At 34.4% G+C, this 20,957-nt stretch overlaps 1 protein-coding gene across 1 annotated transcript; it reads left to right on the forward strand.

Moving 5' to 3' along the window:
- The first annotated feature begins 7,074 nt into the window (after positions 1-7,074).
- Positions 7,075-10,901, forward strand: LOC145107766 (serine carboxypeptidase-like 45). The gene is made up of 10 exons (XM_079044716.1): positions 7,075-7,769; positions 7,889-7,990; positions 8,102-8,200; positions 8,469-8,561; positions 8,680-8,759; positions 9,071-9,352; positions 9,467-9,591; positions 9,694-9,786; positions 10,353-10,470; positions 10,584-10,901. The coding sequence occupies exons 1-10, from the start codon at positions 7,532-7,534 to the stop codon at positions 10,731-10,733; spliced, it is 1,380 nt and encodes a 459-aa protein (XP_078900842.1). The 5' UTR covers positions 7,075-7,531; the 3' UTR covers positions 10,734-10,901.
- The last annotated feature ends 10,056 nt before the right edge of the window (positions 10,902-20,957 follow it).

A 20,957-nucleotide genomic window follows, 5' to 3' on the forward strand; every position in this document is an offset into this window, starting at 1 on the left:
TCTGGCGCGGATCATCTTTTCTGTCTCTTATTACTTCTCTGGCAAGAAAACCCTCTCACGGCCCTAAAGCTCTCGATTCATCGACTATTCTGTGGAAAATAACTTCGTTATCTCTCCCATCTATGGAGCTTGTTCCCACCTCACTCTGCTAGTCCGAGAAGAAAAGATAGGAACTTGTGACACTGCTGTGGATTTGATTTGACTGAGAGATTTGAGTTGGTGATTCAATTTATGGAGGAGATTCATCACCACCATTTTTGGATTCATCTAATTTCATGTTTCAGTATGGCTTCTTGGAAAGAGATTTGATATTGGTTTCTGATTTCAGTTTTCAAGATTGATTTGTGTGAGGGATTTGATATAGGTTTATGGGATTCTATCAATTTCCAGATTATCTAAGTTGCATGTCTTCATAGGTGTGGTTTGATCGCCAAAAGTTAAATGGAGAGGTTTTTAGTGACGACCCAACATCAACAGTGATGGTGGTCGGTACCAGTGTAATGCTTTTTCAACAGGGATACATGAAGGGGGGAGAGGAAACGACTATGTGGCGGCAATACTGTCTGCTCCGATGAACCAATATCTTTTCCGGTGAGACTCTAAAGAAAAATGAGTGTTTTTGTTCTTTCTATGGCGGTGGTGGTGATGATTTTATGTCAAAGAATTTAAGGGGAAATAGGGTTCAAAAGGAAAGAGGTTAGGATAAGGTGGGTGGGGTTGAACTTTTTATTTTATTTTGTATATTATAAATAAGGGGAAATAATATAAATGCCCTATAATGTTTCTAGGGTTGGTCGATTCAGTCCTTAAATTTATTTCGTTTCTTTATAGCGGCATAAAGCCGGGAGCAACCTGTCTTGTTAGTCACCGTGACCTGTTTTAGCAGGTTTCAGTGCCACATCTGCAAGATTTTCCCCATCTACATGACAAGTAGGTTCTCTGGGTAGGACCAATTCCAATGTGTTTGTTTCTTCAATGTTCAAAACAATAAGAGCATGAGTAGACTCCGGTAATCCCTTCCGATCACAAACCAAATTTTCCACACAAAACCAAATGAAATTTTAACTTCAAAGCTTTCATTTACCATCTTCTCACTTCTCCTTCAACTAATCACTATGTGTGTGTATATATGTATATATATAGATATATATATATATATATATATATATATATATATATATATATATAGGCCTAGGTTATTCTATTAAAACTAATTATTGTGTTATTGTATGCATAAATGTGGGCCAATCATTTTACTTATTTTAAGAAAGTGATTAATACATATTATTGAATTAAAAATAATTGAAAAATACCATCCAATTTAACTAGAAGGGTATTTTAGTCAATTAATACATATTTAATAAAGGAAATTTGCATATTTTAAGGGATCATAGATTTTATTAATTTTAAAAATCCAAATTTTAATAATTATAAGGTTTTTAATTCGGACATTCTGACAGAATATGCTTATGAGTATATTCAAAAATAAAAATATTCTTGAGTCGTAAATAATAAAAAAATTCTTGAACCTATTTCTTGATCATGAATTTAAAAACTTCTTGTAGAATAACAAATTCTTGAACAATCAGTTGAAGAAAAAAACAAAAAATACATTATTTCTTATAGAATACGGGTAACAATTGTTAAGAATTACATTTATTGTTAAAGAATAAAACTAAAAAACTTTCAAAACGGGAAAGAAAACATCAAAAATGTAACAACGACTAATACATTCTAAAAGAATAATGTGGTCTGTTTCAATTTTGTGGTCCGTTCTTCAAGCATCAACTTCTGTGAGTCCAACAGAATTGGAATTCGTGATTCCATTCCAACAGAATTGGAATTCGTGATTCCATTCGAATAGAATTGGAATCTCACCAATCTCATCCATTGAATCATCTACATAAACATACTTGATACCTTTTCAGAATTCAACCTTGTCAAGATCCTGCAATGTCCACATAAATGAAGTGTTAAATCAGAAACAAAAAAACATAAATTGAAATATGAATCAATTCATAAAATGCAGTAAAAAAACTGCTCATTCTGATATGTATATTAGTCCCAAATAAAATCAATTTCCCAACAACGATTGTTAATGAGAAAACACATAATTACTTTGTCTGGCTTTTCATCGAATACCTGGAGTGCAAGTTTGGTGCACAACCACAAATTATCAATAACAAAATCAAACGTGACCATTTGAAGGAGGAGACGATGGCATCTGATAAGTTTGACCACATTCAGTAATAAATATCAACAACTTCACATCGACAATTCACAAAAGAGGTGGAAAATAGGAATCGGGTTGAATCGACAAAAAGAGGCGATTACCTGATGGTGAATGCGATCTCATGCCGATGGAGGAAAGGGATTAGATTCACATTTTATTTACCTGTTGATTGTGTGTGTGTGCACGAAAACAGCAGAACCACCGATTAGAAGCAGCAATTGATCGGAAGCAGCGAACAGGGGGAAGCAGCGATCGTATCTTTGTTCTGTTTTGGAGCTAGGGTTACGAATGGGATAGAATACAATTTGTTTATTGTTTTAAAAAGGAATAAAGGTAGGTCAAAGTATTTACCATAATTATAGGAGTGTATTTGTAGAAATTATTTATCAAATTACTAAATTACCTTTATTTATTTGTTTGATTATTTATTTATTTTTTAATTATTGATTGGCCCACATTTATGCATACGATAACACAATACTTAGTTTAAACAAATGAACCTAGCTCTCTCTCTCTCTATATATATATATATATATATATATATATATATATATATATATATATATATATATATATATATATATATGCATGTTTGTGTGTATATCTCTATCCACCTTCATCTTTCCGCTCTCATTCATCGGAAAACATACCACTTTCCAACCACCATTGCCGCCAATAGCACCGACAACAACAACTACTAAGATGTTGCCATCTTCTTCCTCTCGCTATTTTGTCTCTCGATATATATTTTCCTTTCTTTGTCTGCTTCAAAATTGCACAAACACACACACAGACCATTGAGAGACACAATTGCCTCTTCTTCTTCTTCTTCTTCTTCTGCTTTTTTCTTCTTTCTTCTTCTTCTTCTTCTTCTTCTTCTTCTTCTTCTTCTACTTTCCTGGTTTGTCATCACCATGATCTCACACACACACATCGTTTGTGTATGTTTCCCGTTTTTGTTTCGTGAACACAGAAAAAGAAACACATGCGCTGGACTGCGAGGAAAGAGAGACAACCGGGAGAGAGGGAGAAGCAACAGAAAAGGCAATTGCCGGAGACGAATGATGAATGGCGGCGACAGGTGGCTATGATTGAATCCATTGGCCCGATTTTATGATTAGAACAAACCTAACCCTCCAATTTCTTCATTCACATCAGATTTGAAGGTAAAGTTTCAATCCCTAGAATTTGTACTTCTTTGAAGGTAAAGTTTCCGATGCTTGAATCAGACTCAATCGGTGGATTTGCTTCCCAATAATTCTCTTTTACATTCACTTGGTAGGAGGCTTAATCAAATAAAAATGGATGAAATTTTGGTCTCTTCGATTAACCGTGAAGTGGTGGTCAAAGAAACCTATGGAGTCAAACATATTTAGAGAAAAAGTGAGATACATGTGGACAAGAAATGAGTTGGCATAAGGGAGTAACCGACTTACTCCTTCAATTTTTCCAAAAGGATGAAATAGACCCGACAAAAATAAGTTTATTCCCTCATAAAGCACCAAAAATATTTTAGGGACTGAATGGACCAACCCTAGAAACTTCGTAGGGCATTTGTGTCATTTTCCCTATAAATATGTGTAAGAAAGATAAAATAAATCAACAAAAGAATAAAAAAGACAGAAGAATCATTTCATGTATAGTAATTGATGAAACATGCAAATTTAAACTAACGAAGGATGACATGTGTAACTTTTAACCCAAACGAAGGATGATACGAACTGAATGGGTTTTTTTTACGCCTATACGAGGGACGATTTGTGTAATTTACTCTCAATAATTTAAAAGCAAATATCTAAAAAGTAATACGTAAAAAAAACGAAAGGGTAATTATTTTTATAGGCACTTAGCGCTTAAAGTTAGATTTGTTATGGATTTAAGGAAGAAAAGTTAAGGACCAACGATACAAGAAAATGAAACTGTAAAGTTTGATGTTGCTAACTTTATGAAACTTAGGTGTTGTTTGTTTTTTGTCTACAAATCTTCTTGGCCTCTTCTGTCTGAGCCATTCAGACCATGCGCAGACATTAGCCTTCGCAGACTGTTTGTTTTTTGAAGACTGCAGACATAAAAATATCCGCACGCCCTTTTTTTGGCGCGAATGTGGATCTGAGTCTTATAACATCTTCAGACATCTTCTAGCCTAAAAAACACATATATGTTTATTTTTTTTAATTTATATTTATTCCAACTTTATTAATGATAAACAAATTGAAAAAAATTACAATATTTAAAAAAAGGTTCGACGACACAAACATGACATTTTTGACAATTTTGTAAATAAAAATTTATTACAATAATTATCGTTGAAGTTGTTTATATAAATATGAAAAAAATCATAATATATTCTTATATTTTGTGCCACATTTTATAAAACATTATTTAAGACAGTATCATCAATTTTCTTGGAAAAATATTTATGGTACGTTTTTAATTGATTTAATTGAAAAAATCGAAACTTATTTCCATTCATTTATGTATCAAATATATACGTTAATTCGTATCATTTTATTTTTCACTTTTTATACAATAATACATAAAAGTTGATCTAGATTTGTTTATTATTTATAACAAAGTCATAAAAATATTAAAAAATCACTTTGAAGTTTAAAAAAACCAGTTTATTTAGATATTAATTTATTTTAGTAGCCTGCAGATGTTAAAAAAACAAACAGTTTTTTTTTTCAGACTGCAGACGTTTGGTCCACCTCTTCTACTGCAGAGGTCTACATATATGGCCCGCAGACTACAGACATTTTGACAAAAAAAAGGTTATTTCCATAAAAGACCCTATATTTTGATTTTTTTTCTTTTTAGACCTAAAACTTTTTTCTTTTCCGAAAAAGACCCAACTTTTATATGTTACTTGTTATTTTAGACCCTAACAGGTCACCAAAAAGGAAATTAAGTATTTTTATTTCATAAAAGACCCTATATTTTGTATTTTTTTCCAGTTTAGACCTAAAATGTTTTTTATTTCAAGACTAGTTGTATAAAAAACATGATTATATCCTTTTAGTTTAAACATAGACATCGATTTAAACAATGTAATTATTATGCCTACATTTATTTATGATTGGACAATTTCTTTGTCACGTATATTTAAAAAAAAAGTAGTTGTAAAAGCTATTTCTTCACTACACAAAGTTCATGTAGCTTAATTTCGTCAGGATATAAAAAACATAGTTATATTCTTTTAATTTAAATAATAGACAACGATTTAACTTTTGCATCTTTTGACATCGTATTGATTTACGCATGAAACATTTTTTTTAAACCATTACACATACAACGATTTAACTTTTACATCAATTTATGCTCAAATGGTTTCATTCTCATAATATAGTTTTATGGATTTATATGTGATGTTAACATTTTTTAAGAATGTCTTAAACTTGAATCTGATATATCTAAACAAAACTATTACGAATGTTTAGGATTAATATTTTTATGTATGTATTTGATATAATTATAACATATTATTCAATAATGGCATGGCCGGTCCTGGAGATGTATATATCCTCAAATGCCCAGGACGAATCAGGGAAAAATGACCCCTATCGCTATTATAAGTTTTTTATTTTTAAAATATATATATATATATATATATATATATATATATATATATATATATAATAAAAGAAATTGGGTCCTGTGCAGCTGCCCACTTTGCCCCTCCCCCCCCCCCCCCCCCCGGTGAATAATGGGCTAATGCTCCAAAATATTCTATGACTTTGGTTTAGGAGTATGATAGTGAGTGCGTTTGTTAACTGTTCTAAAAAAGTTGATTAAAAAATTCGACCAAAAAATAATATAGAAAAGTGAGAGAGGGAAATATGTCCAAACTCACGAAATTAGTATAATAGACAAACTAAAAAAATTTATTTTGTATACAGTTTGTTAAATTACGTGATATGTTTTTTTTCTACAAATAAAAAAAGTTGTTATTATGGTAAAAGATTCTTCCTAGCCATGTATTATCCATGTTACCAAAAAATATCAAATTAACATCAAACTTTTTATTAACGGTAATAATAACATTTTTTATAAACAATATACCAGGTTTAATGATATAATATATATCCAAGATAAAGTTTAATTATATCTTTTACACAAAAATAAAATTTTACAATTCTTCTAGGTTATATTCGCTCAAAAGGTAATAGATTAGATACCATTTTTTAGTTTATACATGTATACTTTCTTTTCGGTGTAGTCAAGAAGTACCTTATATATCTGATCTTGAAGATTATAACCAATTTTAAAGTTGAGTTTATTTAAAAAAAAACATTTAGGTCTGAAATGGAAAAAACTATAAAATATAGGGTCTTTTATGAAAAAAAAACCTAATTTACCTGTTGGTGACCTGCTAGGGTCTGAAATAACAAGTAACAGGTAAAAGTTGGGTCTTTTTCGAAAAATAAAAAAGTTCTAGGTCTAAAAAGAAAAAAAGTCAAAATATAAGGTCTTTTATGAAAAAAAACAAAAACAAAAGAAAACAAACAAACAACACCTTAAAGTGACAATGTGACTCTTAATATTACCAAAGGGACCATTTCGGTAATTTAGTCCAACTTTTACTATATTTCTAAGAAGTAAAACAGTGAACTTGTGAAAGACTACAAAATATGTGATTATTATCTTTCTTGGATGCATCAGAAATCACCATCATTATATATCTCTGTAATTTCTTTATCTGTTGGGAAAAGAAATAAGCCTGTAAAGCCACTTTTGGTGTGGAACATACCCTTGTTTGTTCTTAAGCCCTTTAACTAAAAAACAAATTCAATTGTATAGCTTGTCCCTTTTCTTTTCTTTCCAAGTTTCAACTGATTAAATCTGTATGTACTAAGATAAGAAGCCAACAACGGAGGGACCAAAAGCAACTTTTCACAAAATTTCTGAAACAATTTTCCAGAAAATTTTAAAGCGTTCTCATCTCGTATATTCAGACTACAGAGTAACTCATCTCTCTCTTTTTATTTCTTTTTCACTTTCAAAATAAAACCAAGCCCTGAAGCCCATGCCCACATGCTCTCATAGACATAGACCCCAATTCACACACCCACCATTTTCAGGCCTGCAAATGAGTAAAAAAGCTTGCCCCTTACAATGATTATAAAAAACAAAGCATGCACACCGTGTTTGTTTAAAAGAATTTCATAACTTCATGCTCTCCACTGACCATATATAACCACCCCCATCTACATTATATTGTTAGTTTTTCATCTCATCTCATCTCACTGAAAAGTGTAAAGTGTAAATCTTGACTTTGATTCTTGAAAGAATCCCAAGGCCATGACAATGGCTGTTTCGCTGATGGTTATGCTGTGTGCTTTCACGGTGGTGGTGGGCGAACCATCATTGTCGGAATCCGACAAGATTTTGAAATTGCCTGGACAACCGCCTGTTGGGTTTCAACAATTTTCAGGTTATGTCACCTTGGATTCGAAAAGAAAAAGAGCCCTTTTTTACTACTTTGTTGAAGCTGAAGTTGATCCAGTTTCAAAACCACTGGTTCTGTGGTTGAATGGAGGTAAGAATTTGAATTCTGAAGTATCCATTTTCAAGAAAGATGAAGAAACAGCTTAAAAGTTATGAAAAATTGAATTGAATCAATTTCCGTGAAGTTTTGATTAAGCAAACTTGTTGTAGGGCCTGGATGTTCATCACTGGGTGTTGGAGCATTTTCTGAAAATGGACCTTTTAGGCCAAATGGTCAGGGACTGGTTCGAAATGAGTATAGTTGGAACACAGGTACAGCAATTGCAATTATGATGAAAAAAGATGATACCCTTTTTAGTTTTAATTTCACATTTTCGATTAAAATTACATGGGTTAGTTTTAATTTTTTTGAAAAAATTACAGAGGCGAATATGTTGTACTTAGAGACCCCAGTTGGAGTTGGGTTTTCTTATGATTCATCGAATTCTTCTGGTTATGAAGTTGTCACTGATGCAATTACAGGTATTTCTGGTGATTTTACTTTCGGCAGAATTATTTGTTTACTTATGTTCTTTATGCCCTAAAAAAGCCTCGAGAAAAAGAAATTACCCTTTTTTAGGAACCTCAAAAGTCCTTCTTTTTAATGTGTTATTCCTTCAAAAGAACCTTAAAAAAGTTGTTTTTCTTGAGTTTTCATGTACTGTGAAATTTTAGGAAAATGGGTTCTTCTTCTTCTTCTTCTTTTTTCTTTCTCTAAATTTCTCTCCTTTTTTTTGTTTTAAATTTAAAGCTAGAGACAATCTTGTGTTCTTGCACAAATGGCTCTTGAAATTCCCTCAGTATCAACAGAGAGATTTGTTCATAACAGGAGAAAGTTATGCAGGTAATCTTTATATCTTTTTTTCGCACGAATTTTTCATTAAATTTCTTGAATTCCCATGTAAAAAATTTCATTTTTTTTTCTTTATATTTAATGCCTTTTTTGGGGGTATTGGTGCCAGGTCACTATATACCACAACTAGCAGAACTCATGGTTCAATTCAACAAAAACAAGAAGCTTTTCAATTTAAAAGGAATTGCTGTAAGTGTTACAAAGTAAACCACAATTCTCATGTTTTCTGTTATATTTGAGACAAATCCGTGAAATACAAAAAGGGAAAAAAGAGTAATATTCCCAACATTCCAAAAAGATACAAGCTTTGACCTTTTCAACTTTATAATTGTTAATCAATCTGAACTCGATTTTACAAAATTAATCATCCAAATCATTTGTGTTACACAAATTCTACAAATTACAGCAAAGTTGCGATAAATTGATTATACATCCACAAAGTAGTAGATTTGACTTTTTGAAAGTCAACTAAGCTCTAATGTGTTTGTCAAACAATGCAGCTAGGAAATCCAGTATTGGAGTACGCAACTGATTTGAATTCAAGAGCGGAATATTTCTGGTCTCATGGGCTTATATCAGATTCAACATACAAATTATTCACATCTGCATGCAATTACTCACGATATGTGAGTGAATACTACAGAGATTCAGTTTCACCCATATGCTCAAAAGTATATAGTCAAGTAAGCAGAGAAACCAGTCGATTTGTGGACAAGTATGATGTTACTCTTGATGTCTGTATTCCATCAGTGCTCTCGCAATCCAAGATCATTAGCCCCCAGGTTCCAATTTCTTCATTAATCACACTATACATGTAGTTTAATTTGGTTAATTATTAGTTTTTTCATGCCATTAATTACATAGATCATAATCATAATTGTTATATTTAATTGCAGCAAGTAACTGAGAGAGTCGATGTTTGTGTGGAAGATGAAACTGTTAATTATCTCAACAGACGTGATGTGAAGAGAGCTTTACATGCACGTTTGGTTGGAGTCAGAAAATGGGAAGTTTGTAGCAAGTAAGTTCTTGATTTTTTATAAAGTATATATAAACGGATTATTAATTTATTAAATCTCGATCTAATATATTTATTTGTTTTTGGTATAAATTTGGAAACCAGCATCTTAGATTATGAACTGCTCAATATCGAGATACCTACCATCAATATTGTGGGATCACTCCTCAAAGAAGGAATTAGAGTTCTGGTTTATAGGTATACAAGATTTTTAATTTTTTTGTCCTTGATTTTCGTTAATTAAATTAAGGGTTAAAATGCAAGAAAAGCAACCTACTACTTACATTGATTTGTTTAAGATTGCATCATACTTTTACGTTGTACTTTGAAAAATCTACCAAATTATAGCAATGTCAAGTGAACTACAAATTAAGCAAAATTTGATGTTGTAATTGGGTAGATTTTGTATAGTATCATGCTATAATTGGGTAGATTTTCAAAGTACAATATAATGATATATTTTGCATTTAACCCATTAATTAAATGTATAACTACATAAAACTTGACTTCCAAGATTCAAATCTAGTACTTTCCATGATTTTAAGATAAAAAGTATATAATTTGACCTTCAAAGTCAAACGGAAGAAAAAGGGTATACCCCACCCACTAACCGGTCCCACAACCACCAGGGGAGGTACATCACCCTGTCCCTTGAGACCCTGCTATGGATTCTCACCTCCTTACTGTCAGGACAAGTCAGACAGTAGTGTAAGTTATACTAAGTGAATATTTTATTGATTAAACATTTAATAAATATAATATAGTGGCGATCAAGATTCCGTAATTCCATTGATGGGGAGCCGGGCTTTAGTCCATCGACTCGCTACAGAAATGGGACTCGAAACAACCGTACCATATCGAGTTTGGTTCGAAGGGCAACAGGTAATGCTGAAACTGATTGTATTGCATGCATTAGAAGTTGTACATATACATTATGGAAGATTTGAATAATTGATGGTTTTGACTTATTGTTGAATTGATATGGGTAATTTCAGGTTGGAGGGTGGACTCAAGTGTACGGAAATATATTCTCATTTGCAACTGTAAGAGGTGCATCACATGAAGCGCCATTCTCACAGCCTGAAAGATCATTGGTGTTGTTTCGGTCATTTTTAAAAGGAAATCCTTTACCGGAATCGTTTTGACAGTTGATCATGCAAATAAAAGTATATTTTGGGTTTGATTGTAAGTAAATTTTGTTCATCAAAGTGGTAATCTGTAATTGAGTCAACTTTTTTTTTTCTTTTCTTTTTGTGAATTTTTTGAGTTGAAAATGTTGTGGAAATTGAAAGAAAATTTGCACGTTGCTTGAATGTTATGTGGAGATTGAATTTTTTGTCAATATGAAAACAATGGTGGTCGGTTGGTGGTGGCAGACTGACAGTTCATGGTGGTCACGCTTCCCTTAAAGGTGGCTTAAATGATGGTGAGTAGGTGTTGAAGGTGATGCTGCTTCCGTTAACAATGGTGATCGAATTAATGGCTTTTCATGATGTTGCTGATGGTGTTGTGGCGGTGTTTCTTTTTGCTGCTTATTTGAGGATGATGGTTGTTAGAAATTTAGGGGTAACAAAGGCAAATGGATATTCTGAGAATTGTGATTTCATTTTCAAATCAAAGTATTTGTGTGGTACTTCTTAATCTTTGATTGGATAAGACTCAAAAGAGATTCAGAGCAGAGAATGAGAAGTATCAATTTCGTAAGTACCAAAAAACCGACTAAAATTCGATTAAATACCCCATTTGTCTGAAAACTATCACAAAACAGTTTCATGTATGAAAACTGTTAAAAACGACGAGTTTTAGTCTTAAGACAGATAATTTTTGTTTTTAGACTAAGACATGTCTTCCTGTTCTAAAACAGACGCCTTATTCTAAATTTGGTTTTTAGACTAATACGCCAGGGGCTTCGCCCCTAAATGATAGTGTACTTTGAAACTTAATCAAACTTAAACAAGTGTGTTTTCCATATATTCCTTACTTGTTTAATTAAAAAATACAATTTCTAATTAATTTATTAATCATATAATATATTAATAAATTATTTATTTTGATTTCTAATTAATTTATTAATCATATAATAAATTAATAAATCAGCCTCTCTCACTCACTCTCTCTCTCTAAATAGCATTCCAATTCATTACTAGGTTTGAGGGCAACCCAAAAGGACTTTGCTAATAATTCAAGATTATACTAATTTAGTTATTGATTTAGACACCTAATCCAACATCCTCAACAACTGGTTGTGTGTTCTTGATTGGGGGAGGTGTCATTTCCTGGGCTTGCAAGAAGCAATCTTGCATTACAAAATCGACAATGGAATCTAAGTTTGTTACGTTAGCTGCTGCAGGTAAAGAAGCAGATTGGCTAAGGAATTTAGTCTATGAGATTCCTTTGTGGTCAAAGCCGATAACACCTATATCTATCCTTTGTGATAATGCAACCGTTTTGACTAAAGCTTACAACCATGTTTATAATGGCAAGTCTAGATACTTATGTGTTAGACATAGTATGATTAGAGAACTAATCACGAATGGTGTGATTTCGGTATAGTTTGTGAAATCGCAACAAAAATTGGCAGATCACTTGACTAAATGTCTAACAAGAGACTAAGTGCACAAGTGTGTTATAGGGATGGGATTAAAGTCTATTTAATTTTGTAATGATGAGACACCCAATTCCGTTCTAATATGACATTAGGCGTTGAATTCAATGAGGAAATCTCACACTTATAGCTTGGAACACATGAAGTATACATCCCATGTATGTGTTCAGTTCTGCAAGTTATCCACGTTGAAGTTTAACTTATTAATAATTCCTTTGATAACATATATATGCAGATACATGAAGTATAGGAATTACCTACATGATTGTGAAGTGTAGCCGCATTTCAATAGGTTGGGGACTTGGCCTTGATACAATCATGAGAGGATTAGGACACACGGCTTTATAATAGTGTCAAGTTGTATATCACTAGAAAGTTCAATAAACTAGCATGTATTTTACTCTCAGGTATTCAGTTGGGTTGAAGGGTTCAATTCTTAGAACACCCTGATTCTTGAGTATTTGAATTGTTTGATACTAAAATGGGAATTCAATCGTTTCGATATTTTCATTTATGTAATGGTTTGGTTTGTTTACATAATTTTATGTTAGTTCATGGGTTACACTAAAATGGGGGAGGATTGTTGGAGACACTAACATTTTATGTAAGTGGAACTAATATGTGAGTTAAGGGGCTTATCATTTGTACTATATATTATATGTTTGGAGAATCGGAGTGCATGCATATATAAGATCGAATAATAAGCCGGTATGACAGATAGGCAGGGGTCAAGGGGGTTGCGCCCCCATGTAGGGTCCTAGGGGCAGCACCCCTAGCAAGGTCGAGGGGTTACGCCCCCGTGGGGTTTGGGACAGCACCCCAAAAGGCCTTAAGAAATTTGAATTGGTTACATTCAAGGTTGCAAAAATCGCTCGACGTAGGCTAATCGGTGGACTGGGGTCAAGGGATTAATCGGCTAGGCGGGGATTAATCGGGGACCATTAATTATTAAAAAACTATTAAAAATTAATAAATATCACATTAATGCTAAGAATATATAAGTAAACAAGTTAACTAATAATAAATATGTAATACATAATTTATTTTTCTTTTCAATTTGTAACTTTCTTCTTTGAAGCATTTACTCAAACACTTGGCATGCTAGTTACAAGCTTGATTCTCAAGAATGTTACAAACACCATAAGAACCATATAATCCATATCGATCACACAGAACTATCCAATCTAAAAGACCTATCCAATCCAAAAGAACAACTTGTAAGCACCATCGGCATCAACAATCGATTTCAAATCGTAACAATCAGAAACCCATTTCAATTTCAATTCATAACCAAGATATTCGTAACCAATTTCAATTCGTAACCAAGATATCCCACAGTTTCTTCGTCGTCATCTGCCCAGGCTTCTTCACTTCGCCGATAACAAGTTGTGGGAAGTAGAGCATCAGAGTAGTCGTCATAGAGTATTGAAGTCGTCGTTGTCAATTGAGTAGTCGTCATCAACTGCCCGACACTGAAAGAGATGCCTTCTAAACTGACGAATTTCATCTCGACCGAATCTATTCCCAACAAACAAGTTTGAACACGAATATGTTCTCTGTAATTTCACATCTGTTTCTCAGAAATGAATCGTGATTGAAGAACTAACCTTCGTAGATTGAGAAGAACTATCCTCGTTAATGGTGGGTCGGCTCCGCTAGCTGAATCGTGATCGAAGCAACTGAATCGTGATGCCTTCCATCTTCGAGAAGAAGGGCGGGTCAGTGATGGAACTCAAATTCTCCTTCCGAAGAATGAGATGCAAAGTAGGGAAGAACGAGATGCAAAGGGAATCACAGATCGAGTGAGTTTGAATTGAAGGTGAATCGAAGACTTAGGAGACTTAGGTGTATTGGAGATGCAAACAGAATCACAGATGCAAACTGAACCATGTGTAAAGATGTATAAAACTGTTACAAGTTTGGCATCCCACATCGCTGGTGGGAAAATAAATGAGGGCACCCGTATCTTATAAAAAGGAGACTTAGGTTCCTTTAAAAAAATCAAACCTAATTACTCGGTGGGCTAGCTGGTTCTTTTGAGCCTGAGGTTAGCTTGACCGAATTGGCCCAATTTTGAGTCCGAGTTGGACCGATTTAGTCTGATTTGGACCGAGTTGGACCGGTTTTGACCGATATTGACCAAGGCCGATTATTTTACCCTCTAGCCCTTATTCGTAGGCGGTTGGAGGCCGCCAAGCGCCTAGGCGCCGATTAATCGGCCGCCTAGACCGATTTTTACAACCATGGTTACATTATAGAAAAAGCGAATTCTAATGGGTGATTATGGTAAAATTGATAAATCTTATCAGTTTTTGTAACCATTGATTATGCCATTAAATTTGTGATTCTCCTAACTAATATAGAAGACGGAAACCCTAATCTGTATAGCATAAATACGACTCCTTAATTGAGTCGTAATAGACCCTTTTCTCAGTTCTTCTTCTTCTATACGAATTCAGAACCCTCCGGCAATTTGGCTTGTGTTTCTGTGCCTAGATACACAAGTGTCCTTTTGGATTATCCTAGGATGGATTTCCTATAACCCAAGCATAGGGTGGAAATATCAGTTCGGAAAGTGAACTTACATGATCCAAGATATATCTGGTTCTCCACCATCACCCTACTCAAATATCATCTAACAACAATGAATCTTAAGTGTTTACAATCTAGTTTTATCAAAGCATTGGTAAGAATTACAAGTCTAAGTAGTTGAGTTGTTGGTTGTTCAAATGATTGGATCATCACACTTGCACCGTAAATTCTTATGTAAAGTATATTTTCAAATAATTTGAAACATCTTTGAATGTTATTTAATTCTATGAATCCATTTGGAAACAATGTGGATAATCTATTAAGTCGAATGAGGATCATTGCTTAACTTAGGGGGGGGGATGTTTGGAGTACAATAATTCAAACCTCTAAGCATTTCTTCAATTAAACCATTAAGATATGAATGGGTTAATATGAATAGAGTGATGAGTACAACTATCTATTTAGGTTGACATTGCACATTCAGACACTTCGGGTTAGAGTGAATAACTACTTCCATGATAAGGTGAGTAAATATAAAGAGTACATGTCCCTATTACTATATTGCTAAATATTTTGGTATAAAACTTTATAATAAGTATTTTTCTTTCTATGTGTCCATTATGGTATGTTTGTGCATTACGTGAAACCTAATTTGGAAATGTCTTCACTTGAAAATACAGTGTTGGATTGAAAACATATATAATCATCCTACTTGTGCATATCAATTAGGATGGGTTGGCTTAAGTGTTTTCTGGACACTTTTTGGGAATGATTCGTTTTTCAAATTTGTGACTATTATTTGTCTTCGTGACGATTATTCATCTTCGTGATGATTAAGCTAAAAGATTTAAGGATGGAATTTGCTAACCCATTCCATGGAATCATGTGTGATGGCCATATGTTACCTAAATGTTGATCTTCGTGATCCTGTTGTCTTCTGTTTTGGGTGTGATGCTACTACCCAATTTATGCCATTGGACCATCAGGATCCTAGAATGCAAGGGACTTTGTTTTAACGGTAGAGAACTTGGGTTGAAAATATAGAAGCATGTGCATTGCCATTGAATCGGTTTTGTATTTGAAGAAGTGTAAAATCAAGTATAAATCAAATCAGAGTTCAACGAATGTAGATTGAACACACGATGTAAATATGATCTGGTTTCAGCTCTATTATGCTTTCAAATGTTACAGAGAGAAAATAGACAAGTTCATACAAAGACTCTTATCTAACTCTAAGTAATGTCCCTATTTATAGGAAACATGAAAGCACACAAAAAATTACAAGGACTAAACATCTAAGCTTCGTTACAAAAATGCCTTGTAAAATAAACTTATGTCTTCGACATATTACAACAGGTCTTCGACCCTTACATTCTCCCCCTTTGTAATAATGTCGACCATCTTTAGTTCAAAAGAATCTGTATAGCATACAACATCACCCTTCGGATTTCAGAGTACCAATAAATAATCTTCTTTAACTCTTTCTTGTCTCCTTCGTTATTCTTCTTGCAGCTATTCATACGAACAATAAAGTTTGTATACTGGGACGTTGTGTATCTCTCCACTTCGCATGCTTGGAATAAGAATCTCTTGGCTTTTCCATTTTTATCCTTTCCTGCGAATACCAAACCGAATGGCTTCAAGCGAATCTCCCCATCAGCATACTTCTTTAATTCAGGTTGAGTCTTCGTTGGTTCCATGGGTACTTTCACTTCCAACCCCTTCGCAGTTGCTAACTCCACGTATGTTAGGGCCAAACACTCATAGTAGTTATCTATGAATATTTTGATGTGAGCAAGACCAAGACGAAAAACTTCTGGATCAGTCTCTCGAAGATAAGAAGCATTTTTATCTTTCAAAAGTAATGCAACTTGTATAAGATCATACAAGTTCATCAGTGGAAAATCTGCTACAGAAAAATCACATTCCTGACCATTCGCCCTTGCAACATAAAAACGAAGGTTCTGCATCATGTTCTCGAACAGAACATCCTTCTTAATACTGATCACCTGCTTTATCTTCACAAGTGACCAAATTTCCTCTAGAAGTTTCCCTAGAACAGCATGAAACCTAAGCTTCATGTATGTGTAATCATCATCATTATCAAATTTCTCAGCAATCTTGTACTGAGCCATGATGAACATCATTTCATTCACTGGGAAATCCAGTTGTTTCATATCAGAATTAACAACAGCATAACTTTTCTTTGGCTTCTTCTCAAAAGCATACATATGATTATATGAAACTTTTGCTTCAATTGTTTTGTAGTTGTAATGCTTCGCAGGATCACCCTTGTTCATCTCAGGTGGATCATTTGCACGAAGACTTAAAATGCTTTGAACTACTCTTAATTTCTCTAGCTCAGCTTCAGCTTCAGCCTTCTTCTCTTCTTTCGACTTTTCGATCAAAATTGTTTTCCCTTTGTCTTTGATCGAAGAACTATCAACAACTTCTTTGGGCTTCGAACTACTACCACCTTCCCCAATCATAATTCCTTTAGAAATTGGTATTGGAATTGGCTTTGTGGGAATTGGCATTGTTGTAACAACTGTTGAAGTAACAGGCCCAGCAGTTGACATAATTCGCTTTGATAATGGAATTGTTGTTTGAAAAATCTTCCCAACAGTTTTCCCAGCTTCATGCGAAACCTCACCAACTTTCGCATTACCAACTTTCTTTTCTCCCCCTTGCACCCTGTGACAACAGGTGGGGCATCTATTGGTAGAAGACTTGAAAACTTGGATAACGGAGCCAACTGTTTATACAACACAGTCTCGAATTGAGAAAACTTCTGAGATAAGAATTCTGGGGTTATGATCGAAGAGGAAACAAGTGTGGTAGATAAGTCTTTCAACTCCTTTAACAAAGAAGTAAGCTCCACAAAGCTTCGACTGTTATCCGTAGAAAGTTGAGTTACTTGAGGACTCAAGTTTTCATACAGCTTGACATACTTCGTGACAGCATCACAAATAATATCCACCTTTTGATTGAGAGATGCATAGTCTTGCTGAGCACTAGCAATCTCTTTGATCATATCTTCACGAAGTTTTTAAAGCTTGAGGTTGACATCTTTGCGTACTTGCTTCACATCTTTAACAAACAAGACATGTCGTTCTTTAGCCACCCTTCGTAAATATTGAACTTCACTCACAAAATTCGAAGATTGAGACTTCACTCATAATTCATTACATTTATCATTTTGATCCACCTTCTCCAAGATTTTAGATTCAAAATCTTGAATCATTCCAGAAACTTTACTAACCATCCTAGCTTCGAATGCTTTAAGCATAACATCAAGTTCCAAACTTGAAAGGGACTGACTTCCCCCCATGTCAGCTTGAGACTGAATAATCGAATTCATCTTCTTATTCAGAATCTTAAATTGCTTCATCGTCATTAACATATTGTCGGGGAAAGTTTCTTCTTCTTCATCAAATTCCATCTCTTCAAATGTTCCTCCAAAACCCCCTTCGTCAACATCAGTGTCCTCGGTAGAGTGAAGTGGATCGGTGGTTTGAGACGAGAACAAAGTAGTGATGGGTTGAGTGAGAATGGTTTCAAAAGCGGGTGAATTGGTAGTGTTCGAAACAGGAATAATGAATGGAGGTAAAGAAACACAAGTATCAGAAGATGCAGGAATACCTTGAGTGGAAACAACAATTTCTTTATTCAAATTTCCTTCACCCATAGTGACATGTACATCCGTATCAGATACGTGTGTATTGATGTCTAAAGTTCGAACCTCCTCACTAATTGACTCGGTCAACGAAACTTCGGGTGGTGTGACCTTAGTCTGCTCAGGAATAAATGTGGATTGAAGAATAGTAGCTTCAGGTGTTTCAGGAACTTTCTCCCCTTCGGATGACTCTGCTTGAAGAACCAACTTTCTTTTCTTTAACTTCTTCTTGGAAATATGTATAGCAACATCTTCAACTCTTTGTTTCTTTGAGGAAGGAGAAACAGGAGCTGGAACCTCACGAATAAGAATTCCTTGGTGATTCAGATATGGTTTACGAACCATAGTAGAAGAAGAATTAAACGAACCATCTGAATGCTTTCGTGAACCTCGAGACTTTTTCTTAATTCTTCGAAAAACACCTGATTTTGATGGGATTGTTTCCTTTGCTTGGTTATCATTAACAGGCTCAACTGGCTCAACCACAACAGTCGAAACTTATGCGTCTGGCTTCGTCTGTTTTGGTGGTGATTTCTTTTTCTTTGGCTCATGAACAAGTTTCTCAGGAGTAATTGTTGCATCCTTCTTTGATTTGTGTGACTTCTTCGAAGGACCAACTGTTTCTTTTGGCAACAACTTCCCAGACCCATCATCAAGATTGATTGTTTCTAAATACTCCATAAGAACCAAGTTTGTTGGATCAACACGCTGTAACATTGCATCTGGAATTCTTGCAATGTGTAAAGATTTCAGCATCATCAGTAACCTCCTTCGGAAATTGATACTTTATGAATTCAGCTGTCTCCTCATCAGTAGGCACCACAATTCCTTCTTTGGCATAGAAATATCAAAGAATTAAACTCCAATACCTTGCACACGAAATTCCTTGAACAACATTCGTTTTTTCTACACTCTTCTGAAATTCCTTCCACAGCTGTGTAGAATAATCCAAAGTGATATCATAGTACAAACCAACTACCATTGCATACACCTCCATTCGACCTTTATCCAAACCAACACTGCGACCAGTCAAGCGGGCGTAGAAAGATTCCGAAGAGAAAATTCCAAACAGTCGGAAGTCCAGACTTCTTGAAATCACTGATCTTGGTGAGTGGGGGTTGATAACCCATCTCATTAAACATGTGGATGATTTGTGCAGAAGAAAGATCAGTATAGATTGGAGAATTACGGATATCAAGAATCTGACAAAAATCTTCTTGGACAATCTGATCTTCTTGTCATTCACCAGTTGAAAAGTGATGATATCCATTGCTTTGCTGTAAGTAGCAGTGGATCCTGCTTGTGAAAGCCATGAAAGTGGAACTGCAAAGGAGTTGAACATGGCAGTTGAAAGAACAGAGTTTTTTAATGCAACTACCAACATCTTCAATTCATCTGGATAAAGAGAAACATCATCTTCCACTTGATAGTTGGTTCCTTGAATCTTCATTATCGGTTGAGAAGTAACATCTTCAGTGGTTTGTGATTGAACAACGACATCAACAGAATTGGCCATGATTAGGGTTTGTTGAAGCTTTGAAGAACAATCGGAAATTTTCAGAGAAAAGTTAGGAATTTTTCGATTGAAAGCGTAAACTGATATAACCCTTTGATTCCCCTTTTATATGTAACCCTTGTGTTTGAATTTGAAGCGGGACTGGCATTAAATGAGATCCGACGTGGCACCTTGAATCTCGCACCACTCTGCCGATAAAGTAGCCATGCGTCAAAAAGTAGCTGTCACATCACCTAGAAACCCGGACTGAATACAAAATGTCTTTTCAAACAGTCTGATCGTTTATCCCAATTCAATTGTAACCGTCACCAATCTTCGGAAGGAGGTAAGGCTCTTTCACTTTTGGGATAAAAAGCAAAGTCATGTGCCAGATGTTTGAAATCATCAGCCTGAGTTGGTATTACTCAGAACCTCAAGGATTTCGTGAGTGCAGTGTTCCAAAGATAAGATGAGAAACAAATTAACGAAAATTTGGACATGTGATGTCAAATAAAGAAATATTCGACACAAATGCAGATAAACCCCAGGCAAAGGTTACTTCATTAATTATCAAGAGAGATAATCAAATCCTTGTGTATGTTCCCGTGAATTACAATCGAATACTTATAGGGAAGTATCGAAGGGCTTCTTTTATAGGCTTCATGGGTAGTTTACAATTTCGTTACATATCAACCTAAACATAAGGTGAGTAATTGTAACCGAAATTACCTGTTTGACCAGTGTAGTCAGTGACAAGTATGCTTTGAATTATTTTGAAAGTGACTTCAAAAGTAAAGGAAACTCACACGGAAATCATATTCATGGAAAAAATTGATACTGAATCTTGTTGGGTAACAAACATCGTGGGCTTCGATAGTTTGATCAAGACTACTCATATGAAATGAATATGATTTCGAGTTTCGAAAAGTGGTACTGAAACAAATGTTTCGTCAAAACTGGAACATAGTTCCCCGTCAATTCCTTACGAAGATAGAATTTTGGGTTTCACGTTCATCACAGCCTCATGATGTCAGATCATTAACACAGAATTTTGACATGTC

The sequence above is a fragment of the Lactuca virosa genome, chromosome 4 (assembly GCF_052849685.1).
Source record: "Lactuca virosa cultivar CGN04683 chromosome 4, Lactuca_virosa_CGN04683_v6, whole genome shotgun sequence".
NCBI classification, from domain to species: Eukaryota; Viridiplantae; Streptophyta; class Magnoliopsida; order Asterales; family Asteraceae; genus Lactuca; species Lactuca virosa.